We start from the raw sequence: 26,183 nt of genomic DNA, 5'->3' as shown, positions 1-26,183 counted from the left end.
AAAATATATGTAACATGTATTGGCTCTGATATTATTTCTGTAAACAGTTTATATTAAGACCTAGGAGGAAAAGTAAATCAACCTTTTATTGTGACCAAAATATTTTACAACACTGTACGCTATTTTTTTTAAGCTTGAGCCAAAAAAAACAATACATGACCTACGTCTTTCTAAATCAACTGTCTTCTTTTAATCTATATGAAACACTGTAAACTTGCTATCAAACTAAATATTTTGTGTACATAATATTTTAATAGTATACCTCTAGTCTCATATTGATACGCATATTAATGCAGTAACATGTACAAATGGAAGTGATCACTGATGGTAATACCTTGGACTATTATTGTTATCACAGATCAAAGGACGAGGAGATTGACCTTGTTCCAGTGGAGCAGTTCTATGAGGAGGCCCCTCCTGACATTTCCAAGCCGGTAACATTCAACCCTTCTAAGCTCAGCTTAACACAGTCTGAATAATATTAAATGTGCTCAAAATTTGCACACAACATTAGTGGTTTCCGTGATAATATAATAATCATATTTTATGCATGCAATTGCATTTAGCATTGACAAAAATGCTTTTGCAAGATTAAAATGTAATAATTTTTATAGCTTGATTATAGACTTGTTCATTGTGAGTCTAGTATCAAATCTTAGAATATAACAGGTTTGATCCCCACTGTGGAGCGTTCTTTAAATCTCCCGAAGGACACCAAGTACTGGTTTTATCATGAAAACAAACTCAAGAGCTTTTCAATAAGCCTTACACAGTCAATCTAAAATAAATAGATTTAAACTTAATATCGGTACGTGTGAGATTAAAAAATGGAGTGCTTGATTTTAGGAAGAGACGCAGAGTGATGCCCACAGACAGCGACTGGCCAGGCTGGATTGGGAGAGGGAGCAGAGACAGCAGTGAGTCTTGTCACTGGCTCCAAGCTTATGTAGCTCGTATCTAATACCTGCACCCATTATAGTCACTGGCTCCAAGCATAGCTCGTATCTTATACTTGCCTCCATTATACACTGAGTGATGATATTAGATTCAAACATAACTTGTATGATTTATAGTTTGAAAACATTACAGAGTATTTTAGCATTTTTGGTTGTATGGCCATGTATAAAATGACATTGTTAGTAGAAAGTAATGGTAAATTTAATTGAAAACCAATAGTCCTTCCAGATCTGAAATTTGACTTAAAAATGCAGTGGCTGCTGTTAATTTGTAAAGGAGGTAACCACTGACAGCAGTTTAGTATGCATTATTTTAAGGTTATGCAGCAGTAAACCTTCAATTCATGATATAAAAGTCAAGAAGAAACTAGTCTTGTTGTGCAGGACAATATATTGATTAAACATCAATAGGTTTTTTGAAAGATCTTGACAATGTAAGCCATAATATGTCCTATGTTGAAGCTCTTTGATGCCCATGGCATAATTTCTGTTAATCCTTTCCTGGGCAGAAGCAAAATGAAAGTGGCCATATGTAACCAGCGTAAAACCTGAACAGCTGGCAAGTAACTCCCAGGCTTTTCAGTTTTAATGCTGTTTGCTGCCCAGCACCACCTTAGGGTATAAAATGAAGCCTTTGAAACGTGGTTCTATTAATAAAGGTCTTCAATATTATTAGATTTTCTATGGGACAAAAAATTGCATCAAAATATGCATCTGAGAGGTAATTGGTTAAGTGTGTGTCCTGATGTGTTGTGTAGGCTGGCCAGTCAACTGAAGACTGCCCAAAAGACCAAGGAGGACATGGAGTCTGACAACAAGCTGAAACAGGAGCAGCTGGAAAACCTGCAGCCCAAACTCAACACCATCCTACAGGTAGTAAACTGGGGCAGATAGTGACATCATCCTACAGGTAGTACACTGGGGCAGATAGTGACACCATCCTACAGGTAGTACACTGGGGCAGATAGGGACATCATCCTACAGGTAGTACACTGGGGCAGATAGTGACATCATCCTACAGGTAGTACACTGGGGCAGATAGTGACATCATCCTACAGGTAGTACACTGGGGCAGATAGTGACATCATCCTACAGGTAGTACACTGGGGCAGAGAGTGACATCATCCTACAGGTAGTACACTGGGGCAGAGTGATATCACAGGGTTCGCACAAGGCTTGAAAAGTGCTTGAAAACGAGTCCTAGGCTTGAAAAGCCCTTGAACAAAGGTTGGCCTTGAAAAAGTGCTTGAAAAGTGCTTATTCCATGTAAAAAAAAGCCTTGAAAATGTTTATTTCTGCTCAAAATTACATGTATCATCGCTTTAATTATAATCTTAAATCGTTCTTAAGGGAAATATTACGAAAATTATCATAAATTCCTTCGCGCAAAAAGTTGAGTACGAAATATATAAGTTTCGTACACTATTGAGTACGAAACGTTATGTGTACACGTCACAGATTATGTGTATACGTCAGAGGCTCTCCATTGTGATCAATTTTCGCGAGTGAAAACGCAGCAATGGGGATGTGTCATTTCAAACCAGGGTGGTTAACTTAATATTCCTGGGTACAGAAAACAAATGACATTCAAAAAGAACATTGTCGGGTCTGTATGAAGACCGTTGATGTCAGGGGATGGGGGAAAGCGCTTTGAAAAGCCACGAGAAAGGGGAAACCCACAAAGAAAACATGAAATTGAGAAGCAATGTGTTTGTTTGTAATAACTTTAAAAAGTAAATACATACAGTCAGTACACCAGTTTAGAATCGCCCGGCAAAAACGTTTATTCTTTTTACCACAATAATTTTTTCGGGATTTAGTGTCAATGTGAGAAGATGTAAAAATTAAGGGTAATATTTATTTTGTATGATAACAGGTTAGGTCAGACGGCATATGCAGTTTTTTGTCATAAATAGCCAATTAAAGTTCAACCTTAGGAAAATAATTAAAAATCATTCAGCTTACAGAATTAGTATTTCAAAACATTGTCATAGCATTTGTTTTCAATCAGCAAAAAACTTATTTGAAAATAATAAAGCCTTCTATATCCATATGCACATTTCAAAACATAACTCATTCAATCAGTTCCGGTTAACTTTTTGCTGCATTTTTCCATCCTGTAAGCTATTTACAAAAGATTTCTTGCTAAAACTTTGTTAATTTATTCCTTTACCTAATGTATACCTTAGACACTTATCATTTTGTTTTTATTGGGGCATTATGGAAAATTAAATACAAATTAATCGGAACTGCTGATTATCGGGAACTGGTTGACAAACTGTATGTGAGACTCATTGAGTTAAGGATGGATAACATGTATGTAATAACTAGAAATAACATGTATGAGTTATTGTGGAATAAGTTAAATTTGTTTGAGCAAATAAATGATATTTACTGTGTTAAACTTGCTTGAAAATGCACTTTTTTAAGGAAACTAACCTACGGTTCTCGGCCTTGAAAATGAAAATTTGGCCTTGAAAAGTCCTTGAAAAGTGCTTGAATTTAGGTTTGAGAATTCTGTTTGAACCATGTATCATCCTACAGGTAGTACACTGGGGCAGAGAGTGACATCATCCTACAGGTAGTACACTGGGGCAGATAGTGACATCATTCTACAGGTAGTACACTGGGGCAGATAGTGACATCATCCTACAGGTAGTACACTGGGGCAGATAGTGACACTATCCTACAGGTAGTACACTGGGGCAGATAGTGACATCATCCTACAGGTAGTACACTGGGGCAGATAGTGACATCATCCTACAGGTAGCACACTGGGGCAGATAGAGACATCATCCTACAGGTCTTTGGGGCAGATAGTGACATCATCCTACAGGTAGTACACTGGGGCAGATAGTGACATCATCCTACAGGTCTTTGGGGCAGATATTGACATCATCCTACAGGTAGTACACTGGGGCAGATAGTGACATCATCCTACAGGTAGTACACTGGGGGCAGATAGTGACATCATCCTACAGGTAGTACACTGGGGCAGATAGTGACATCATCCTACAGGTAGTACACTGGGGCAGAGAGTGACATCATCCTACAGGTAGTACACTGGGGCAGAGAGTGACATCATCCTACAGGTAGTACACTGGGGCAGATAGGGACATCATCCTACAGGTAGTACACTGGGGCAGATAGTGACACCATCCTACAGGTAGTACACTGGGGCAGATAGTGATATCATCCTACAGGTAGTACACTGGGGCAGAGAGTGACATCATCCTACAGGTAGTACACTGGGGCAGATAGTGACATCATTCTACAGGTAGTACACTGGGGCAGATAGTGACATCATCCTACAGGTAGTACACTGGGGCAGATAGTGACACCATCCTACAGGTAGTACACTGGGGCAGATAGTGACATCATCCTACAGGTAGAACACTGGGGCAGATAGTGACATCATCCTACAGGTAGCACACTGGGGCAGATAGAGACATCATCCTACAGGTCTTTGGGGCAGATAGTGACATCATCCTACAGGTAGTACACTGGGGCAGATAGTGACATCATCCTACAGGTCTTTGGGGCAGATATTGACATCATCCTACAGGTAGTACACTGGGGCAGATAGTGACATCATCCTAAAGGTAGTACACTGGGGCAGATAGTGACATCATATTACAGGTAGTACACTGGGGCAGATAGTGACATCATCCTACTGGTATTTCATTGGGGCAGATAGTGACATCATCCTACAGGTAGTACACTGGGGCAGATAGTGACATCTTCCTACAGGTAGTACACTGGGGCAGATAGTGACACCATCCTACAGGTAGTACACTGGGGCAGATAGTGATACCATCCTACAGGTACTGCACTGGGGAAGATAGTGACATCATCCTACAGGTAGTACACTGGGGCAGATAGTGACACCATCCTACAGGTAGTACACTGGGGCAGATAGTGATATCATCCTACAGGTAGTACACTGGGGCAGATAGTGGCATCATCCTACAGGTAGTACACTGGGGCAGATAGTGACAACCATCCTACAGGTAGTACACTGGGGCAGATAGTGATATCATCCTACAGGTAGTACACTGGGGCAGATAGTGACATAGGTAGTTCACTGGGACAGATAGTAACATCATCCTACAGGTAGTACACTGGGGCAGATAGTGATATCATCCTACAGGTAGTGCACTGGGGCAGATAGTGACATCATCCTACAGGTACTCAGACAGTGACATCATCCTACAGGTAGTACACTGGGGCAGATAGTGACACCATCCTACAGGTAGAACACTTGGGCAGATAGTGATACCATCCTACAGGTAGCACACTGGGGCAGATAGTGACATCATCCTACAGGTAGTACACTGGGACAGATAGTGACATCATCCTACAGGTAGTACACTGGGACAGATAGTAACATCATCATACAGGTAGTACACTGGGGCAGATAGTGACATCATCCTTCAGGTAGTACACTGGGGCAGATAGTGATACCATCCTACAGGTAGTACACTGGGGCAGATAGTGACATCATCCTACAGGTACTCAGACAGTGACATCATCCTACAGGTAGTACACTGGGGCAGATAGTGACATCATCCTTCAGGTAGAACACTGGGGCAGATAGTGATACCATCCTACAGGTAGTACACTGGGACAGATAGTGACATCATCCTACAGGTAGTACACTGGGGCAGATAGTGACATCATCCTTCAGGTAGTACACTGGGGCAGATAGTGACATCATCCTACAGGTAGTACACTGGGGCAGATAGTGACATCATCCTACAGGTCTTTGGGGCAGATAGTGACATCATCCTACAGGTAGTACACTGGGGCAGATAGTGACATCATCCTACAGGTAGCACACTGGGGCAGATAGAGACATCATCCTACAGGTCTTTGGGGCAGATAGTGACATCATCCTACAGGTAGTACACTGGGGCAGATAGTGACATCATCCTACAGGTCTTTGGGGCAGATAGTGACATCATCCTACAGGTAGTACACTGGGGCAGATAGTGACATCATCCTAAAGGTAGTACACTGGGGCAGATAGTGACATCATATTACAGGTAGTACACTGGGGCAGATAGTGACATCATCCTACTGGTATTTCATTGGGGCAGATAGTGACATCATCCTACAGGTAGTACACTGGGGCAGATAGTGACATCATCCTACAGGTAGTACACTGGGGCAGATAGTGACACCATCCTACAGGTAGTACACTGGGGCAGATAGTGATACCATCCTACAGGTACTGCACTGGGGCAGATAGTGACATCATCCTACAGGTAGTACACTGGGGCAGATAGTGACACCATCCTACAGGTAGTACACTGGGGCAGATAGTGACATCATCCTACAGGAAGTACACTGGGGCAGATAGTGACATCATCCTACAGGTAGTACACTGGGGCAGATAGTGACAACCATCCTACAGGTAGTACACTGGGGCAGATAGTGACATCATCCTACAGGTAGTACACTGGGGCAGATAGTGACATCATCCTACAGGTAGTGCACTGGGACAGATAGTGACATCATCCTACAGGTAGTACACTGGGGCAGATAGTGACATCATCCTACAGGTACTCAGATAGTGACATCATCCTACAGGTAGTACACTGGGGCAGATAGTGACATCATCCTACAGGTAGTACACTGGTGCAGATAGTGACATCATCCTACAGGTAGTACACTGGGGCAGATAGTGACATCATCCTACAGGTAGTACACTGGGGCAGATAGTGACATCATCCTACAGGTACTCAGATAGTGACATCATCCTACAGGTAGTACACTGGGGAAGATAGTGACACCATCCTACAGGTAGAACACTTGGGCAGATAGTGATACCATCCTACAGGTAGTACACTGGGACAGATAGTAACATCATCATACAGGTAGAACACTGGGGCAGATAGTGACAACCATCCTAAAGGTAGTACACTGGGGCAGATAGTGACATCATCCTACATGTTGTACACTGGGGCAGATAGTGACATCATCCTACAGGTAGTACACTGGGGCAGATAGTGACATCATCCTACAGGTAGTACACTGGGGCAGATATTGACATCATCCTACAGGTAGTACACTGGTGCAGATAGTGACATCATCCTACAGGTAGTACACTGGGGCAGATAGTGACATCATCCTACAGGTAGTACACTGGGGCAGATAGTGACATCATCCTACAGGTAGTACACTGGGGCAGATAGTGATACCATCCTACAGGTAGTACACTGGGGCAGATAGTGACATCATCCTACAGGTAGTACACTGGGGCAGATAGTGATACCATCCTACAGGTAGTACACTGGGACAGATAGTAACATCATCATACAGGTAGTACACTGGGGCAGATAGTGACATCATCCTACAGGTAGTACACTGGGGCAGATAGTGACATCATCCTACAGGTAGACCACTGGGGCAGATAGTGACATCATCCTACAGGTAGTACACTGGGGCAGATAGTGACATCATCCTTCAGGTAGTACACTGGGGCAGATAGTAACATCATCATACAGGTAGAACACTGGGGCAAAGAGTGACATCATCCTACAGGTAGTACACTGGGGCAGATAGTGACACCATCCTACAGGTAGAACACTTGGGCAGATAGTGATACCATCCTACAGGTAGTACACTGGGACAGATAATAACAGGTAGTACACTGGGACAGATAGTAACATCATCATACAGGTAGAACACTGGGGCAGATAGTGACAACCATCCTAAAGGTAGTACACTGGGGCAGATAGTGACATCATCCTACATGTAGTACACTGGGGCAGATAGTGACATCATCCTACAGGTAGTACACTGGGGCAGATAGTGCCATCATCCTACAGGTAGTACACTGGGGCAGATATTGACATCATCCTACAGGTAGTACACTGGTGCAGATAGTGACATCATCCTACAGGTAGTACACTGGGGCAGATAGTGACATCATCCTACAGGTAGTACACTGGGGCAGATAGTGACATCATCCTACAGGTAGTACACTGGGGCAGATAGTGATACCATCCTACAGGTAGTACACTGGGGCAGATAGTGACATCATCCTACAGGTAGTACACTGTGGCAGATAGTGATACCATCCTACAGGTAGTACACTGGTGCAGATGGTGACATCATCCTACAGGTAGTACACTGGGGCAGATAGTGACATCATCCTACAGATAGTACACTGGGGCAGATAGTGACATCATCCTACAGGTAGACCACTGGGGCAGATAGTGACATCATCCTACAGGTAGTACACTGGGGCAGATAGTGACATCATCCTTCAGGTAGTACACTGGGGCAGATGGTGACATCATCTTACAGGTAGTACACTGGGGCAGATAGTGACATCATCTTACATGTAGTACACTGGGGCAGATAGTGATACCATCCTACAGGTTGTACACTGGGGCAGATAGTGACATCATCCTTCAGGTAGTACACTGGGGCAGATGGTGACATCATCTTACAGGTAGTACACTGGGGCAGATAGTGACATCATCTTACAGGTAGTACACTGGGGCAGATAGTGATACCATCCTACAGGTTGTACACTGGGGCATAGTGAAATCATCCTACAGGTAGTACATGGGGCCAGATAGTTACATCATCTTACAGGTAGGTCATTGGTGTGACATCATTTTACAGGTAGTTCATTGGGGCAGATAGTGACATCATCCTACAGGTACAGGTACTCAGACAGTGACATCATCCTACAGGTAGTACACTGGGGCAGATGGTGACATCATCCTACTGGTAGTACACTGGGGCAGATAGTGACATCATCCTACAGGTAGTTCATAGGGGCAGATAGTGACATCATCCTACAGGTAGCACACTGGGGCAGATAGTGACATCATCCTACAGGTCTTTGGGGCAGAAAGTTACATCATCCTACAGGTAGTACACTGGGGCAGATAGAGACATCATCCTACAGGTAGTACACTGGGGCAGATAGTGACATCATCCTACAGGTAGTGCACTGGGGCAGATAGTGACATCATCCTACAGGTAGCACACTGGGGCAGATAGAGACATCATCCTACAGGTCTTGGGGCAGATAGTGACATCATAATGGAACATATAGTGCACTGGGGCAGATAGTGACATTCAGTAATGGTATGAAGCAGGGACTTCACCATGGGTTTTTAGCATACAGGGTGTCTGGACGTTTAATGCATAGAAAGTGTGTGTATTGCAACAAATTATGTGCTGTAGCTTGCTCATTATGTTCATGTAGTATTTTAGAGTGACAAATGATCTGATAATTGAATGAAATGCATTACACTAGTAGTACGTTTTGACCAATGATTTTGGACACAAAGAATTTGCAGTACTTGCACAAGATAACATCATTTGAATTAAATTTAAAAGAAAAGAGAAAAAAATATGTGTGAGCGAGTTACCCATACTAACACCACCCCTTCGAGGACCGGGGCACCTAAAAACCTTGTGTGGAAGACACTGATACAGGTCATTAGCTCAAAAATAAACACTGAGTAATTTCTTGAGATAGTATCAAACTTAAATGTATACCTACCATCCAACTGTTTGCTTTTTTGCGTATTGAGGACTTTTTTTCGCATTATCATTCAAATTACCATAATAATATTCCTAAGCTGATGTTTAAAGGGACCTTTCCACAGATTCTGGAATGTATTGAAGTTTGTCATTTATTGCTTTATATTGATAAAATTTGGATTTAAAAAGCTCCAGTAAAAAACAAGAATAAAATTAAAGAAAGAAAATAAAGTAACCCTCAATTGGGCTCAAACCACTAACCCCTGGAGTAAAAGTCTAACGCTTAGACCACTCGGCCAACCGTGCTCATACAATGAATGATGTATTTTATACTTTATATAAGCAATCCTCATAGTGTCGCAAAATATAATGACAACAACACAATTCTTCAAATTATTAATCATTTCGTGTTGCAGCACTTTATAATTTTCATGTTTTTAAATAGCCAAAAGATGCTTATCAGGGATATTTTAGAGCATGGTAAATATTCAGTATTTTTGTTTCCTCATAAATATCATAATACAACGAAAATTTGCGAATCTGAAACTCCTTTTTTTTTTTTTTGTCAATTTAACAAAACGTGAAAAGATCCCTTTAATTGTTATTTTTGGACACTTACATTTTTTTTTTAAGTAGGGTAACTTGCCCTTGAGTCGATTTTGCCCTTAAGTCGGACATTTTTGTCTTAGTAGTTTTCAAATATCAGTTTTGCTTAGCATGATTTGTGGCCTTATAACGAACACTTTACCCTTCATACTCAAAATAAATAAATATAATATATATATATATATATATAACAAATATTATGTCACGATAAATTTGGATGCGTTACAGCATTAATAACTTCTGTAATAAGGAAAGGTAATTTTCAGTGGTTCGCTCTATTGTATAGGTTTTACAGTAAAAAATGAATTACAACTCAATTAGCCCTTGAGGCGAACGCAATTCGCCCTTATGGCGAACATGAGTTTATTTAAAGGCAGAGGCATACGGATGAGAATTAACTACATATTCATTCCAATTAACACGTCTCGATCTATAAAGAAATCAAAGCTCCCAAACAATAAGAATCACATAATGTTTTATGTTTGTATGTACTGTGAAACCATTATTATTCGTCAGACATTAATTTTCGTCTTTTTCGTCCTTCGACCGATGGACGAATTCAAGATCCTAACGAACAATCATGTCCCATATTTGAAACAAATAAGACTGAATTACCGTAGGCATGAGGCATTTAAATCCAGCGTAATCCACGCATATACACAGGGCTCGAAATTAACACTCGCACACTCGCAAACTGCAAGTAAAAAAAGATTGCAAGGTAAGTTATAAGCCACTAGTATTTTTTGCAAGTAAAGAAATAGTGAAAAAAAACGAGTTATATTGCTAAATGCGTTTGACGGCATGAACGCTAAACCGTAGGTCAATTTTTTGAACGTCCGAATACCCATATGCGGAAGCGCGCACCTTGGTTGTAGACTGGTATACTTCTAGTACAGATACCCGGATGGTATTGATACAAAGAACATGAAACAGTCGACTATTCACACTCAAGTTAAATCCGGTTTTGACACAAAGGGGTGTACATTATACAGTGTACTGACAACTGACATTTCCTGTAAAACATGAATGCAATAAGGCTGTATGGAATGCGTCGACTTCGTTTAGGTATAATAGTGTTGATTAGCGCTAATTGTTAACAACTTTATTACCCAATGTGTGTATTGTGTTTGTCAGGGGTGTTGTAGATTATACAGCCAACACGCGGCGAATCCAGATTAAAGACAATACTATTAAAACAATTAAAATATGACGATGTGTGATCAACACCTGACTGAAATATGTTCTGCGCTTTTATTACAAATTAATAAAGAACATATTGATTTGTGTTTGGTTGTCCGTGATTGTAATGGAAAAAGACTAATTGGAAATTGGCTTCGTTGTTTAAAACGCTCATTAACGGTTATTCTGTCCCACTTTTCCGCTAATCATAACAAAGAAACTTTTCTTTGTCAGCCCTAGTGCTACAAATTGTTCCGTTGTTGTAAAGGTCGGAGACACTAAAAGTGACCATGTTATGTTTCCCCTTTTTATAACTTATTTTCATCAACATGTTAACAAAAGAATCAACACAGAGCTGTTACTGTGCAATTTGCATTTTGTATAAAAATAGGATAAGGCTAACCAAATAAATGCTAAATACTAATCTGTGTCTGTGTTAAGGGCGAATGTGTCTGACTCATGGGCGAATTCAGTGGGTATTGTTTATCAACTATTTTTCAATGAAAATAAGCTGGGAATCACATACTTATTTGTAAAATAGATTCATATGATATGATAGTTAAAGCCTGCACAAGCAGAGTCCCGGCTTTGATCCTAAAGCTTTTTATAATAAAGTTATACCGTTAACCCGTCCGACTTAAGGGCGAGTTACCCTATATAATATAAAAACTAAACTAGTACAAATAATTTCAAACCTAAAAGCCCTTTTCGTTTTTTAATTTCAGTCTACTAAGCCAGTACAGGAGTACCTGAACATGCCGTTTGACGCAGTACGTGAGGAGCATGCCATTGCTGCCTACCTTCCCCACCCACTGTTTGTCCTGTACATGCAGACATGTGCATACAGGGATGTGGCAGGTGGGAATCATTACCTCAACATAATTATTGTACTTCGTTATGTAGAGTGACATATGAAAGCTACTATTTTTAGCTCCACTGGCCAAAGGCCAGCGGGGCTTATGTCATGGTCAGTCGTGCGTGCGTCCGTGCGTTAACTTTTCCTTTAAACATCTTCTCCTAAACTACTGGTCCAATTCTGATGAAATTTCTCAGGAATGTTCCTGGGGTGAACCTCTTTCAAATTTGTTCAAATTATGCCCCTGGGGTCAAATTTGACCCTGCCCCAGGGGTCACAAAATTGAAAATTTGCTTACCGGTATATAAGGCCTATTTTGTGAAAACTTTCAAAATTTTCTCGTCCATAACCATCAGGCCTAGGGCTATCAAATTTGGTATGTAGAGACATCTAATAGTCCTCTACCAAATTTGTTCAAATTATGCCTCTGGGGTCAAATTTGACCCTGCCCCGGGGGTCACAAAATTGAACATATGCTTATATAGGGTCTATTTTGTGAAAACTTTACAAATCTTTTCATCCATAACCATTTGGCCTAAGGCTACCAAATTTGTTATGTAGTGACATCTTATAGTCCTCTGCCAATTTTATTCAAATTTTGCCCCTGGGGTCAAGTTTGACCCTGCCCTGGGGGTCACCAAATTGAATATACGCTTATATAGGGTCTATTTTGTGAAAACTTTAAAAATTCTCTTGTCCATAAACATTTGGCCTAGGGCTACCAAATTTAGTATGTGGTGACATCTTATAGTTCTCTACCAAGTCTGTTCAAATTATGCCCCTGGGGTCAAATTTGACCCTGCCCCGGGGGGTCACAAAATTGAACATATGCTTATATAAGGCCTATTTTGTGAAAACTTTTAAAATCTTTCTGTCCATAACCATCGGACCTAGGGCTATCAAATTTGGTATGTAGTGACATCTAATAGTCCTCTACCAAATTTGTTCAAATTTTATCCCTGGGGTCAAATTTGACCCTGCCCCGGGGTCACAAAATTGAACATATGCCTATATAATGCCTATTATATGAAAACTTAAAAAAAAAATCTTGTCCATAACCATAAGGCCTAGGGCTACATAATTTGGTATGTAGTGACATATGTAGTGACATTGTATAGTCCTCTACTTAGTATGTTCACATTATGCCCCAGGGGTCAAATTCGACCCTGTTCTGGATGCCACAAAATCGATTATATGCTTATATAGTGCCTATTTTGTGAAATCTTAAAAAAAATTCTTGTCCTTAACCATGAGGCATAGGGCTACCAAATTTGGTATGTAGTGACATCTAATAGTTTTTTACCAAGTTTGTTCAAATTATGCCCCTTGGATCAAATTTGAACCTGCCCAGGGGGTCACAAAATTGAACATATGCTTATATATGGGCCTATTTTGTGAAAACTTAAAAAAAAATATTGTCCATAACCATTAGGCCTAGGGCTACACAATTTGGTATGTAGTGACATATGTAGTGACATTGTATAGTCCTCTACTTAGTTTGTTCACATTATGCCCCAGGGGTCAAATTTGACCCTGTTCTGGGTGCCACAAAATAGATTTTATGCTTATATAGTGCCTATTTTGTGAAATCTTAAAAAAAAAATCTTGTCCTTAACCATGAAGCATAGGGCTACCAAATTTGGTATGTAGTGACATCTAATAGTTCTCTACCAAGTTTGTTCAAATTATGCCCCTTGGATCAAATTTGACCCTGCCCGGGGGGTAACAAAACTGAACATACGCTTATATGGGCCTATTTTGTGAAAACTTTAAAATTGAAAATTATATACGCTTATATCTTGCTTATTTTGTGAAAACTTTTAAAATATTCTTGTCCTTAACTCTAGGACCTAGAGAATATTTGTTTCAGCCATTTTTTCAGCAGTGGAGCTATACAGGGCCATCATGGCCCTCTTGTCAAATAAGGCCTGGTCAAAGAACATTATTCACCCTGCATAAAAGGATTCTAAAATTTACTTCCAATAATTGTTAACTTACGGGACTTTATTTTGGATGTAAGAAACATACTTTTCAAGTCATGATCATACATAATAAAGTTCTTTATGTCATTAAATAGACTTGTCCTAGCTTTTACTTTGCCTTGTTCTGATGAAGTTTTGTTGTGTCAGCATTTTTGAGCTAACCCATAATTAATAATGTTATTTTAAATTTATTTAAATGTTCATCATGTAGGAGACCTATGTCTCAAAGTTCAAGATGATTTATAGTGCTCAAAGTTCCAGATGTGATTGACCCAACAAAACAATAAACTGTTTTGTTTGAATCTTATTTAACCTTTCATCGACTTTAAATTGGAATCTTTCCATTTGACCAATTAAGTATTCAGAAGTGACACATCAAGTATCACATTGTGTTATGTACATGAGCTCTTTCATAAGAATCGAACTGACTCGTTTATTCATCAGATGTGATTTTAAGTTCAGGATTACCTTTTGCAGATACAAAGTTGCTGGTAAGCCTTGAGGGAGACCTGGAAAAGGCCAAGGCACTGGACCCATCTACTACCATCATAATAGGTATGTTAGCTATGTACACTGAATATGTAAATATGTATACTAGTTGTTTTGAAACAGAAAATATGAATGGTGTGAGTAGATGTATCACAATTATTGTCCCCTACCGGTGAAACCGGAGGGGACTTATGGTTTGCACTCCGTCTGTCTGTCAGTCAGTCAGTCTGTCTGTCACACTTGTCTGGATCCTTATGCTTGTCATTTCATTTTGTTCCTACGTCAAGAATTCTGGTTGCTATGGCAACAAATATATAATAAAAAAATCATTTCTGACAATGGTGGAGTTTCACCGGTAGGGTACAATATTGCTTGGCAACCTCTTGTTCAGTTTGCCTCAGATGTGGACAGTGTGGGATAAGAGTGACTGGTTTGTGTTTCAGATGAGGACAGTGACAGTGAGCAGGAAGAGCTGGAAGATCCAGACCAGAAGAACAAAGTAAACATCACGCTGAATTAGAAGTAGAAGTTTGTGGGTGCCACATAATGATGAAACATTTTTTGTGAAATTCTCTCAGTCTATCTATAAAAAAATATCAATCAAATCTATGCATGTCATAATGTGGTCTGATGCATAATGTTGATAAAATGAAGGATAATTCTGCCATCAAACTTTTTTCTAGTACACAGTGTACAAAATTAAAGACTATAAAAATACTTAAATCTGGAAATCTTGCCAGTATAAAATGTAAATTTAAACTTTGTCAAAATGAAATTTACTTAGGGTTCAAGTACTGTTTGCTCAATGACCAATATTAAGTGTGTTTACATCACATTTGTATGATAGAAGCGGAGCCGACGTAAGACAGTGGAAGTCATGAAGTCTGACCGCACCTCGAAGGTTCTCATGAAACATCCACTCAAAGTCATGGTCAAGGTGCCTTGTGATGGTAAGTCTGATCAGATACGCTCCACAATATACAGTGTAGTTTCAATGTACTGTTTATCATAATTGTATTGGGCCTTAGCTAGTGTGTCTGGCGGAAAATGGTTCATTATCAAAAGGCAGCACAGTACATGTAATTGCAATATAAAAAAACTTGACATTCCAAAATTTCATTTTTCTGTCTTCTCCTATCGCTCTGTTGCTCAATAGGACAGGTTCATAGTTCAATGTGGCCTAGTTTCAATTGTGGTCATGTGAGTCCAAAAAATAAGGGTGTCCGTTAAGATCTGAGACTAACCTTGTTATTAGTTTGATTGTAATTTAATAGACAACCTTAATGAAACTTAGCAAAATGTTCATCTGGACAATGTATTAGCCGTAGTTTCGTCTTGGTTATGTACATTGAAAAACGTGGTCAAATCTTAGAAAAACCTTGTAACCATGCTAGATGACACATTTGTGACTCAATCTTGATTGAAGAGTGTTTCTCTTGCTATATCTAGGTTGAGTTTGAATTTCGATCATGTGTGTCCATCAACAAGGTCACAAGTTCAAATCTTAGGGAAAAAAGAAAAAAGAATTGCATGTAAGTTTTGGATGAATCCAAGTTTAAGTTCAACTTTTGTCATAAGTGCCCCAAAACTGGGTAATAGGGTCAATTTTCAACAATTTGTCTATATGAGGGCTTCAGAGTCATTATCAAATCTTTATTATACACTTATCTGCCTTTTACACAAGGGTACAGAATGATACATTGTGGTATGAAGTCAAATGCAGTATACAATAGAGATAGTGTAACAACTATGTGTTAAAATGTCACATATACATCATAAAATTTCTAATTTATGGCACATGGTGAGTTTAAAAACATGACATTGCGACTGGTGTATTAAATAAAACTAGTAAACCTTTCATTGTAATTTATCAAAATGCACTGTGAATTGGATAATTGTGTGTTGTAAAACATTTTACCTGCAAGTTTGACATGAATCAACCATTTTTAACCAGGTTTTCCGAAGGAAAAAACTGGTTATTAGATTGGCGAATGCGGGCGGGCTGGCTGGCTGGCTGGCGGGCTGGCTGGCGGGCTGGCGGAACAAGCTTGTCCGGGCCATAACTTTGTCGTTCATTGTGAGATTTTAAAATCATTTGGCACATTTGTTAACCATCATTAGACGGTGTGTCGCGCGAAAAAATTACGTCAATATCTCCAAGGTCAAGGTCACACTTTGAGTTCAAAGGTAAAAAATAGCCATAAATGAGCTTGTCTGGGCTATAACTATGTCATTCATTATGAGATTTTAAAATCATTTGGCACATTTGTTCACCATCATGGGACGGTGTGTCGCACGAAAGAATCACGTCAATATCTCCAATGTCAAGGTCGCCACGACTAAAAATATATTTATTTTAAAACAAACTTACAAAAGGGGTTAATTTTGTTTGTTCATTTCAAAAGTTCAGTTTGAGTTGTCTCCCTTTATCAGATTTTTTTTCACAATGAAAACCTGGTTTTGTGACAATTTTGTCCCTTGTTTTATCTTAATCTAGTCTTAGATTAACTCTGCTTGTTTCATGTGAACAAATAGTTCTGTTGACATAGTCTGAAGTGTATGGTGTATATTTGTTCAGATGAGTGCAGTCTTCAACTGACCTTTAACTACCTAGTCTTTCTCAAGGTCGTCACTGTGGAGGTCAAAGTCATCACTGCAAACAACACTCAGACTGTATGCATTTCCGGAAGGTAAAGGAATCATATCAATCCTTCTTAAAAATTAGTTTTTTATGTATAAATATTTTTATATAAACATTATTATTACTTAAAGGCTGTTGTATCAACACTGATCTATCTTTGCATTGTGTAATAGTATGTGTTATATATACAGTCTACTCTAGTTATCTCGAAGTCGGTGGGAACAAGAAAAAATATCGAGATTACGAGAGCTCGAGATATCCGATCAAGCGTTTTCAAAGAAAAAATGAGACAAAAATTTATCTTGTTTTTAACATATAAATACCTGCCAAGTGGTCTTACTAAAGCCGTCACCGTGTGGCATAAAACGGCGTTATAATTACTGTATGAGATTCAATGCACGTTTCTTACGATTCTTTGATGTTAAAAAAATACTGAACTGTACATGTACATTTTGTAGTTTGAAATGCAAAGTTCAATGGATTATTAGTACAGGATGAAGTAAAAATGAAAAGCCATTCTGAGTCTTATCTTTATTAGCATTCCGACCAATTGTCATGCAGTAACAGAGCAGCACATAGACATGGGCGATCATTTAAATCCAAACTGTTTCAACTTCCACTGCACACAAAACAATTAGTCTTTCGGCAGGCTGTGTATTAATTGCAGTTAATTGCAGTTAAAGTGACAGGCCTTACTCAAGTGTTAATGGCTTATGACATTAGACACGTGTGGTCATTGATGCAATTAACTGATCAATTATCTACCGCACAGTATCGGGAGCAGCCAGGCGAAGCGGGACGTTGAAGTTTCAACAAAGAGAAAAATTCTCACCTTTGCCGACATTGGGACAGTTATTCGCACTTCGAGATAAACAACAGTAAAATTAAAATACATGTAAAATCAGGACTCGGGACAAATTTTTATATGGAGATATCAAATTATTCGAGATAACGAAAATTGAGATATGCGATGTTTATTGATATAAATAAAGAAGGAAAAAAGTTGGGACATTGAGCTTACCTCAACATATCGAGAAAATCGAGATATGCAATGTGGAGATAACGAGAGTAGACTGTATATATTTTCCGCCAAAGGACTTTACGTAACTTTATTAGGTTGACATCACTTCCTATGTATTTATTTATATGGATACTACTGATGAAGGCTATGGCAAAAATGCTTGGTACTGTGAAATCATTTATTTTCGCCAGCACGAAATTTCGTCATTTTTATGAAAATGACGTTTTTGTCAGCACTTAAATTCGCCAAATCGTGACTTTGAAGAAAAAAAAGATTTAGTCAATATCCGATTTGTTTGTCCCAAATATATCGCGGTTGCGAAAAATCGTAGTGGGGAAAGAGGGAGGACACTTGAGAGTCACTTGCAGGAGGTGGGGCCTGTTTGTCACATGTCAATATACTAGTCTTTTGTTATCAGGTGATCAGTAATTTGCCCCCATTAGTGTATCATTATTATGATTAGCGGATTAGTTCGACTGAATAACCGTTAACGAGTGTTTGAAACCCGGGTTTGAAACAGTGAAGCCAGTTACCAATTGGTCCTATTCATTTATTATCATGGCCAAACTAATAACAATCTTACCTTTATCGGCGCAAATTAGAAAAGGTGCAAAGATTATTGGTTTAAAATAGTGTTAGCAAACTGTTTGGTCAATTTTCAATAATGTTTCAAGAGTTTTGCATCGTAAATATTTGATCACTTTAAGTACAATAATTTTTGGAAGTGTAAAATTAACAGTGCATTATGGGAAAGCGGTTTCATAGGGAAAAGTTCAAAAGTGTAGCAACCAATGGACGGGTGAGTTTAAATTAGATTGAATGCAATAGGATACAAAGCAATGTTTTATTGCGTCATACTCAGTCATTCGAAACACGTGCTTTCCGGGGATTTCCTGGAAATCGCGCAAAAATAAAAGCGAATTTTTGAAAAAAAATTCCCTACATTTGGATGGAACTAATCGTCATGATTGCTTATTTCTCTTTACCTGTTACGTTTTCAATTGCTACAAGTAACAATTATTTGAAACATGTATTGTAAAACTTGTAAAAGATGTCAATGATTAAAAAGATCGATAGCCCATAAAACGAAGCACAAGCTATTTTTACACCTGTATTGTAGTTAAACGCAAACAACCAAACACAAATCAAAATGTTCTGTATTTATTTGTAATCAATGCGGAGTAAGTATATGGTAAGTATATACATCACCATCTTTTAATTGTGTTCATTGTCTTTGATCCGGATCTAATCCGGTGCCTGGAGGCTGTATAATCTTCTGCAACAACACTGAAAAACACAAAACACACAATGGGTAATAAAGTTGTTAACAATTATTGCTTATTCAACCTAAACGAAGTCAACGCAGTCGATACAGCTGTACTGCTTTCGCGTTTTAGAGCAATGTCATGTGTCAGTTAAGTACACTGTGTAATCTACACCCTTTTGTGTCAAAACCGGATTTATCTTGATTAAGTTACAGACGGAATATGTATGCGTATGTGCTTCATGGCTTTGGTAATTCAGTCTTAATTTGTTCAAATATGAGACATAATTGTTCGTTAGGATCTTGAATTCGTGAATGTAGGATATTTGCCCCTTCGGACATCTACCCCTTTATGAAATCAGAACTAAACGGACATCTGCCCCTTCACTCAAATTCTCAAGGTAAACATTTGCCCCATCACTCAATTTCTCAAAGTGGATATTTGCCCCTTAACTCAATTTCTCAAGGTGGATATTTGCCCCTTTGGACATTTGCCCCTCTATTGCATTTATAATAAACATTGTTGTTTTTTTCATTATCTTTATTTACTAATTTTCAAACATGCATGCACATAATAAACATAGGAGAGTTTGAGGCTTGCAGCATTCACAACGAATCGTACTCTTAGAGGAGTTCTTCTTTGAATACATTAGTGACACTCATAGCAGAGTTTTTGAGAGCTGTTGCTGAGAATAACTTCCATGATGAAAATATGAGTTATGCATTCTTTTTATATCATTTGTATCAATTAATAAACTAATGTCACTTGGATGAATGTGAAAATAACTGTGAAAACTACTTGCCAATTAATATTAATATTGATAATAAGAATACTTAAACTATTTAATGCAAAGGTAAAGCATAATAGCAATAAATGATAAATGTTATGTCACGTGTATAACTGTGAAAATTAACACTTAATATTGATAATAAGGATAGTTAAACTAATTAATGTAGCTGTTTTTTTACCATTTAAGAGGTGGTCTGCAATTATTAAATTCATGAAGGTATTGATCTAGAGCACCAAAGATAATGCATTTGAATGTAAATATATTTGAAAAAGAACATTAATAAAATAGAATAATGGAATTATCTTTTATGAAATACTTTATTACAAAAATAAATATTTATGCCCCCCTTCGAAGAAGAGGGGGTATATTGCTTTGCTCATGTCGGTCTGTCGGTCGGTCCGTCCACCAGGTGGTTGTCAGACGATAACTCAAGAACGCTTGGGCCTAGGATCATGAAACTTCATAGGTACATTGATCATGACTTGCAAATGACCCCTATTGATTTTGAGGTCACTAGGTCAAAGGTCAAGGTCACGGTGACCCAAAATAGTAAAATGGTTTCCGGATGATTACTCAAGAAAGCATACGCCTAGGATCATGAAACTTCATAGGTAGATTGATCATGACTCGCAGATGACCCCTATTGATTTTGAGGTCACTAGGTCAAAGGTCAAGGTCACGATGACCCGAAATAGAAAAATGGTTTTCGGATGATAACTCAAGAACGCATACGCCTAGGATCATGAAACTTCATAGGTAGATTGATCATGACTTGCAGATGACCCCTATTGATTTTGAGGTCACAAGGTCAAAGGTCAAGGTCACGGTGATCGGAAATAGTAAAATGATTTTCGGATGATAACTCAAGAACGCATACGCCTAGGATCATGAAACTTCATAGGTAGATTGATCATGACTTGCAGATGACCCCTATTGATTTTGAGGTCACAAGGTCAAAGGTCAAGGTCACGGTGATCGGAAATAGTAAAATGATTTTCGGATGATAACTCAAGAACGGTTTTGCCTAGGATCATGACACTTCATAGGTACATTGATCGTGACTCGCAGATGACCCCTATTGATTTTCAGGTCACTAGGTCAAAGGTCAAGGTCACAGTGACAAAAATAGTATTCACACAATGGCTGCCACTACAATGGACAGCCCATATGGGGGGCATGCATGTTTTACAAACAGCCCTTGTTCTAAAATTATTCAATGACACAAATAACAAAATTAAAATGACTCAGTTAAGTTCTGTTTAAATTAAATTCATTTGAAGGAACACTTATCAAACAAGGAGAATGACATGTATAACCTATAAGCATATCATGAATGAACTCTCGTCAAACCATCATTTAATTCACAACCATAGGCACTGTAGAAATATAGTCTGAAGGGGCAAATGTCCACCTTGAGAAATGGAGTGATGGGGCAAATGTCCACCTTGAGAATCTGAGTGAAGGGGCAGATGTCCACCTTCAGAATTCGTGTGAAGGGGCAGTTGTCCATTTAGTCCTGATTTCATGAAGGGGCAGATGTCCGAAGGGGCAAATGTCCGTATACCTGAATTTGTCAATCAGTTGACTGACGAAATATACGAAAACTAATGCCTGACGATATATAATGGTTTCACAGTATATAAGAAATTTTAATAAACAAAAGTAATGTGTTTGTATGGATTATTTTATTTAATAAACAATCCTTCCTCAAATAACAGTTATCAGCATATTAAAATCAATCAGTTTTTCATTAGACCAACAAATGCTGTTGGTTATTGCATGTAAGTAGTTAGACAATTTTTCTCAAAATAACCTAAGGATGATGTTTTTTGTCCCCTATCGGTTTCACCGGACTTATTGTCAGTCCGTCAGTCAGTCACACTTTTCTGGATCCTGCGATAAAAGTTCTTAATATTTTTTCATGAAACTTGAAACATGGATAGATGGCAATATGGACATTATGCAAGCCATTTCATTTTGTTCCTACGTCAAAAATTCTGGTTGCTATGGCAACAAATAAAAAATAAAAAATTCTGGCAATTGGGGAATTTCTGACAATGGTGGAGCCGGTAGGGGACTATATTGCTTGGCAATAGTCTTGTTTATATTATACTGAGTGAGTTTTGGTGATTGTAAATTAATGCTTTATTTACTAAATTATGGGATAAGTAAAGTCTGTGGATAACACTTTGCATGTGTCTAATAAATACCTTTATGCAAAATATAATAAATACCTTTATGCAAAATAACTATTTGTTTCCACAATTTGGTAATACAATTCCATGATTATTAGATATATCACACTATTGCTGTGTAATGAATGGGGGCCTTTATGGTCTTTCTTAATTATTAAAAGTGACTTGTTGTCTGACACTTGAAATATGAAACAAAACAATTATGTTGTATGATTTGGTAAAAGGCTTTTTATGTATCATACAAAGTATCATGCTTTGATTGCATGTATTTCTATCGGTTAACTATTACACCTTTATTGACCCTGAACACTGACTACTGTTTCAGTGACCTATTGTTGCCAGATCAGATCCTGAAGGATCTCTACCCCGGGGACCGCGGGGACGTGTCACCCAACCACAGCAATCAGTTTGAACTCACAAGATTGGGGTATATTATAAATGGTTATGTGTGTGTAGTAAACAAGTATTGTATAACAATGATTCATTCATTTGTATCATGTGGGAGTATTGTCTGACAATTATGCATTAGTTAGACTATTTTATGACGCTGATACATCATTGGGATCATGCTGAAGTGTTATATGAGAATAATACATCAGTGGGATCATCCACAAATGCTTATTGGTAATGGGATCATCCACAAATGCTTATTGGTTACCCAGTGTTCCTTCACATGTTTAATTTATCACATGTTGTTTCATTTCTGTCTAAGCCCCAGTATGTTTTCCTATGGAGAACTGTCTGTTTAAGTGCCCAGTACTGTTTTCCAGGCTGCAAGATTTCAGCGTGTACGTTTCTGAGTTGGGACAGCCCTACCAGTGGGCACAGAAGATGGCCGGCCTCCAGTTCCTGCCTGGACAGGTGCCGGCCACCCCCCAGGCAGATATCAGCAGACAGACCATGCAGGCCACTATAGGCAGGATCAGGAGACGTGTTCAGTCACGGCTCTCACTGCTCAAACAGCTCACTGCACTAGGTAGCCTGTAAATTATTTTGCTCTATGATAGTATGATATATGATACCTGGATATAATCATGCATTTATACCTTCTACATAATCAAGGCATAGTGTGGTTCAGGTAATTTAATCATTTTTGGCAATTGGTATCTTTACATTGGGCACAATTTTCGAACCCTTTTGAGTTAAGAACATATATACATTTGTATAGAATGTTTGTTACAATGAATACAAATTAATTATAAATCTATGTCTACCTGCTTGCATTGATGGTGTTGTTATCTTGTCACAACTTGTCACAAGATCTGCTTTAATCATTTATCCAATAAGAAGCAAAGTGAAAATGGCTGTTGCAACCAGCATAAAACAGCCTGCAAGTAACTTTAGTCTGTTCAGGTTTTATGCTGTTTGCTGCTCATCAGTATCTAAGGGTTGGAAATGAAGTCTTTAAAAAAATTGTATCTAGTAAGAAAGATCTCAAATTAAATATAACTTTCTAAGGGACTACAAATGAGTGATAATACGTATCTTAGTGGCAAAGGGTGAAGCCAGTTCAAACATTAAGCCATGTATACTGGTGTTACAGAGCACGGCAGCATCTCAGTGAGCAGCGAGTACCAGAAGCTGTTCCCCGTGAAGCTGTCCAGCTGCCTCAAGTCCTGGGTGCGCTCTACGTACAGTGAGTTTGTAGAGAGCCCCTTCACACAGCCCCTTGTGGACATGGGCATAGCCGGGGAGGAGGACCTGTACTTCAAGGCTAGCATTGAGAGGGGCTCAGGTGAGTCAAGCTCTAGAAGGATAAGGCATAAACCTGTTATACCTTTATAGTTTGTATGCCCTCCATTCCATGGGGGGGGTCCATAGCAGCTTTAAGATTATTGTTTTGCGTTTCAATCAAAAATAATTGCTTCTTGCATACTGGATTTGGAATTATTCAAACATATTGATCGGCAAGTAAATTTTTATTTGTGTGCCCCTTGAATCTACTGATGTGGGAGGCATATAGCAATTAGCTCATGCATTGTCTGTCCGTTCGTACAAGGTTACTCTAACATGACACTTTAACATCAAAACTGCTTCCTACAAAACTTTGATACTGGCATGGACATTATGATGAATTTATCTATGAACACTCTCAGCACATCCACATCACTTGAGCTCATATTGACCTTGACATTGATGTTTTGTTTGGCAGTTGCTAATTGAAAAGGTCAAAATTATTGGTTAACTCAACTTGACCATTTGCCAAACATCAATACTGCTTCCTATAAAGCCTTGATACTTCCATTCTGCACTCAGCAGACTTGCATCACTTGACTGCATTTTTACTCTTACCTCAGTGTGGACTATTCAAATGGGCAGATGAATAAAAATTGGCATAGCTTCAACTGAAGGCATCTGCTTTTATTAAAGGCACCATTTTCTTTCATAGCTAGATTTATGAGTCCAAAGTGGAATGTGAGGGAATTCATGTCCCACAGACTAGTGTCTTGTTTCTACTTCAATGATAATAAAGTTTAAGACTCAAACCTTGAATTCAGTTCGTCAGACACATTTTTGTGAGCCGTGCTCTGTGAAAAGGGGGTTTAATGCACTGTGTAAAGTGTAGTCCCAGATTAGCCTGTGCATACTGGGTAGATTGTAAGTGAAATATTCCTTTAGTAGTAAATTATTGAAGGTACTATTTAAATTATTAGCCAAGTTAAAATCATGCGTGCATGCCATTTCATCATATTTGTGAGACATAAATGAAAATTAGAAAATCCCATTAACCAATGGCCTCTTAAATTTGGAGTGGGTCCTTGGAATGGATAACTCATGCTATATTCTCCTAATGATAATTACTGAGAGAACAAGGGTGAGCTCTTTTGGCCGAAATGACAGTTTCTATCCCTGTTAGAGTGTATTATGTGATTGCAAGATTTTGCCTGGCAATGACATGCAGGCTATTCTGCTTACAGCCAAGCTAGTTGCCCTGGTGGTGGTGGGTGCAGATTATCCGACGCAGGCACCGCTGTTCTCTGTCAGCGTGGACTGGGCCACATGCAGGCATGCCAGGAACGACAACCACATTCAGGTATGGACCAAGGCATAAACTAACCTCCCATTTCACCAGTTTATTCCTACAGCATCATATAAGTGTAGTCTACAGGAACACTGCAAAGAGTTTTTAGGTTTTTGATGAAGTTTTTATAATTATGCTTGACATCTAGTTTTTACAACATTCAAGATAATGGTGGTTCAGCTTTCAAAGAATTTAAAATCATTTAATTGATGGTGCTATCGTAAAAAAGCAGCTATTTAATTTCTTTAGTAATTAATGTTACTGGAACATGTTATTCAGTAACACATTTATTTGGACAATTGTAATGTTCAGTTACAGATAATGTAAAATAAACCTAGCACATCATGTTCAAGTACCAACACAGTGTCCTTACAACAAGATTTGATTCATACTATCCCTGTCCCACTCAGAAGAAAAGTGAAAATGGCTATGTGCAAACAGCATAAAACCAGAACAGCCTGGGATTAACTCTATCACAGTCTGTTCAGGTTTTATGCTGTTTGCTGCTCATCAGTGTTGTATTGTTGGAATTGTAGCCTTTAAAACTTGAATAAAGGCCTTAGATTAAATTTAACTTTCTAAGTGACAAAAAATTCATTAAAATATGTAACTTAGTGGTAAAGGCCTAAAGAGGTATGTAAAGCTAATCAGAAATTAGGACTTAGTTGAC

The 26,183-nt window shown here is 38.7% G+C and overlaps 1 protein-coding gene across 1 annotated transcript in view; it reads left to right on the top strand.

Moving 5' to 3' along the window:
* LOC127846561 (THO complex subunit 5 homolog) overlaps positions 1-26,183 on the top strand; it is a 31,692-nt gene that overhangs the window by 3,159 nt on the left and 2,350 nt on the right. Inside the window, 12 exon segments of the mRNA XM_052377995.1 lie at positions 359-434; positions 847-917; positions 1,715-1,829; positions 11,978-12,110; positions 14,568-14,645; positions 15,023-15,078; positions 15,427-15,529; positions 17,158-17,269; positions 22,817-22,918; positions 23,262-23,467; positions 24,035-24,226; positions 25,410-25,525. Of these exon segments, the coding sequence (XP_052233955.1) occupies positions 359-434; positions 847-917; positions 1,715-1,829; positions 11,978-12,110; positions 14,568-14,645; positions 15,023-15,078; positions 15,427-15,529; positions 17,158-17,269; positions 22,817-22,918; positions 23,262-23,467; positions 24,035-24,226; positions 25,410-25,525 (1,360 nt within the window).

The sequence above is a fragment of the Dreissena polymorpha genome, chromosome 1 (assembly GCF_020536995.1).
Source record: "Dreissena polymorpha isolate Duluth1 chromosome 1, UMN_Dpol_1.0, whole genome shotgun sequence".
Taxonomy (NCBI): Eukaryota; Metazoa; Mollusca; class Bivalvia; order Myida; family Dreissenidae; genus Dreissena; species Dreissena polymorpha.
This window is presented reverse-complemented; position numbering and strand designations above follow the sequence as displayed.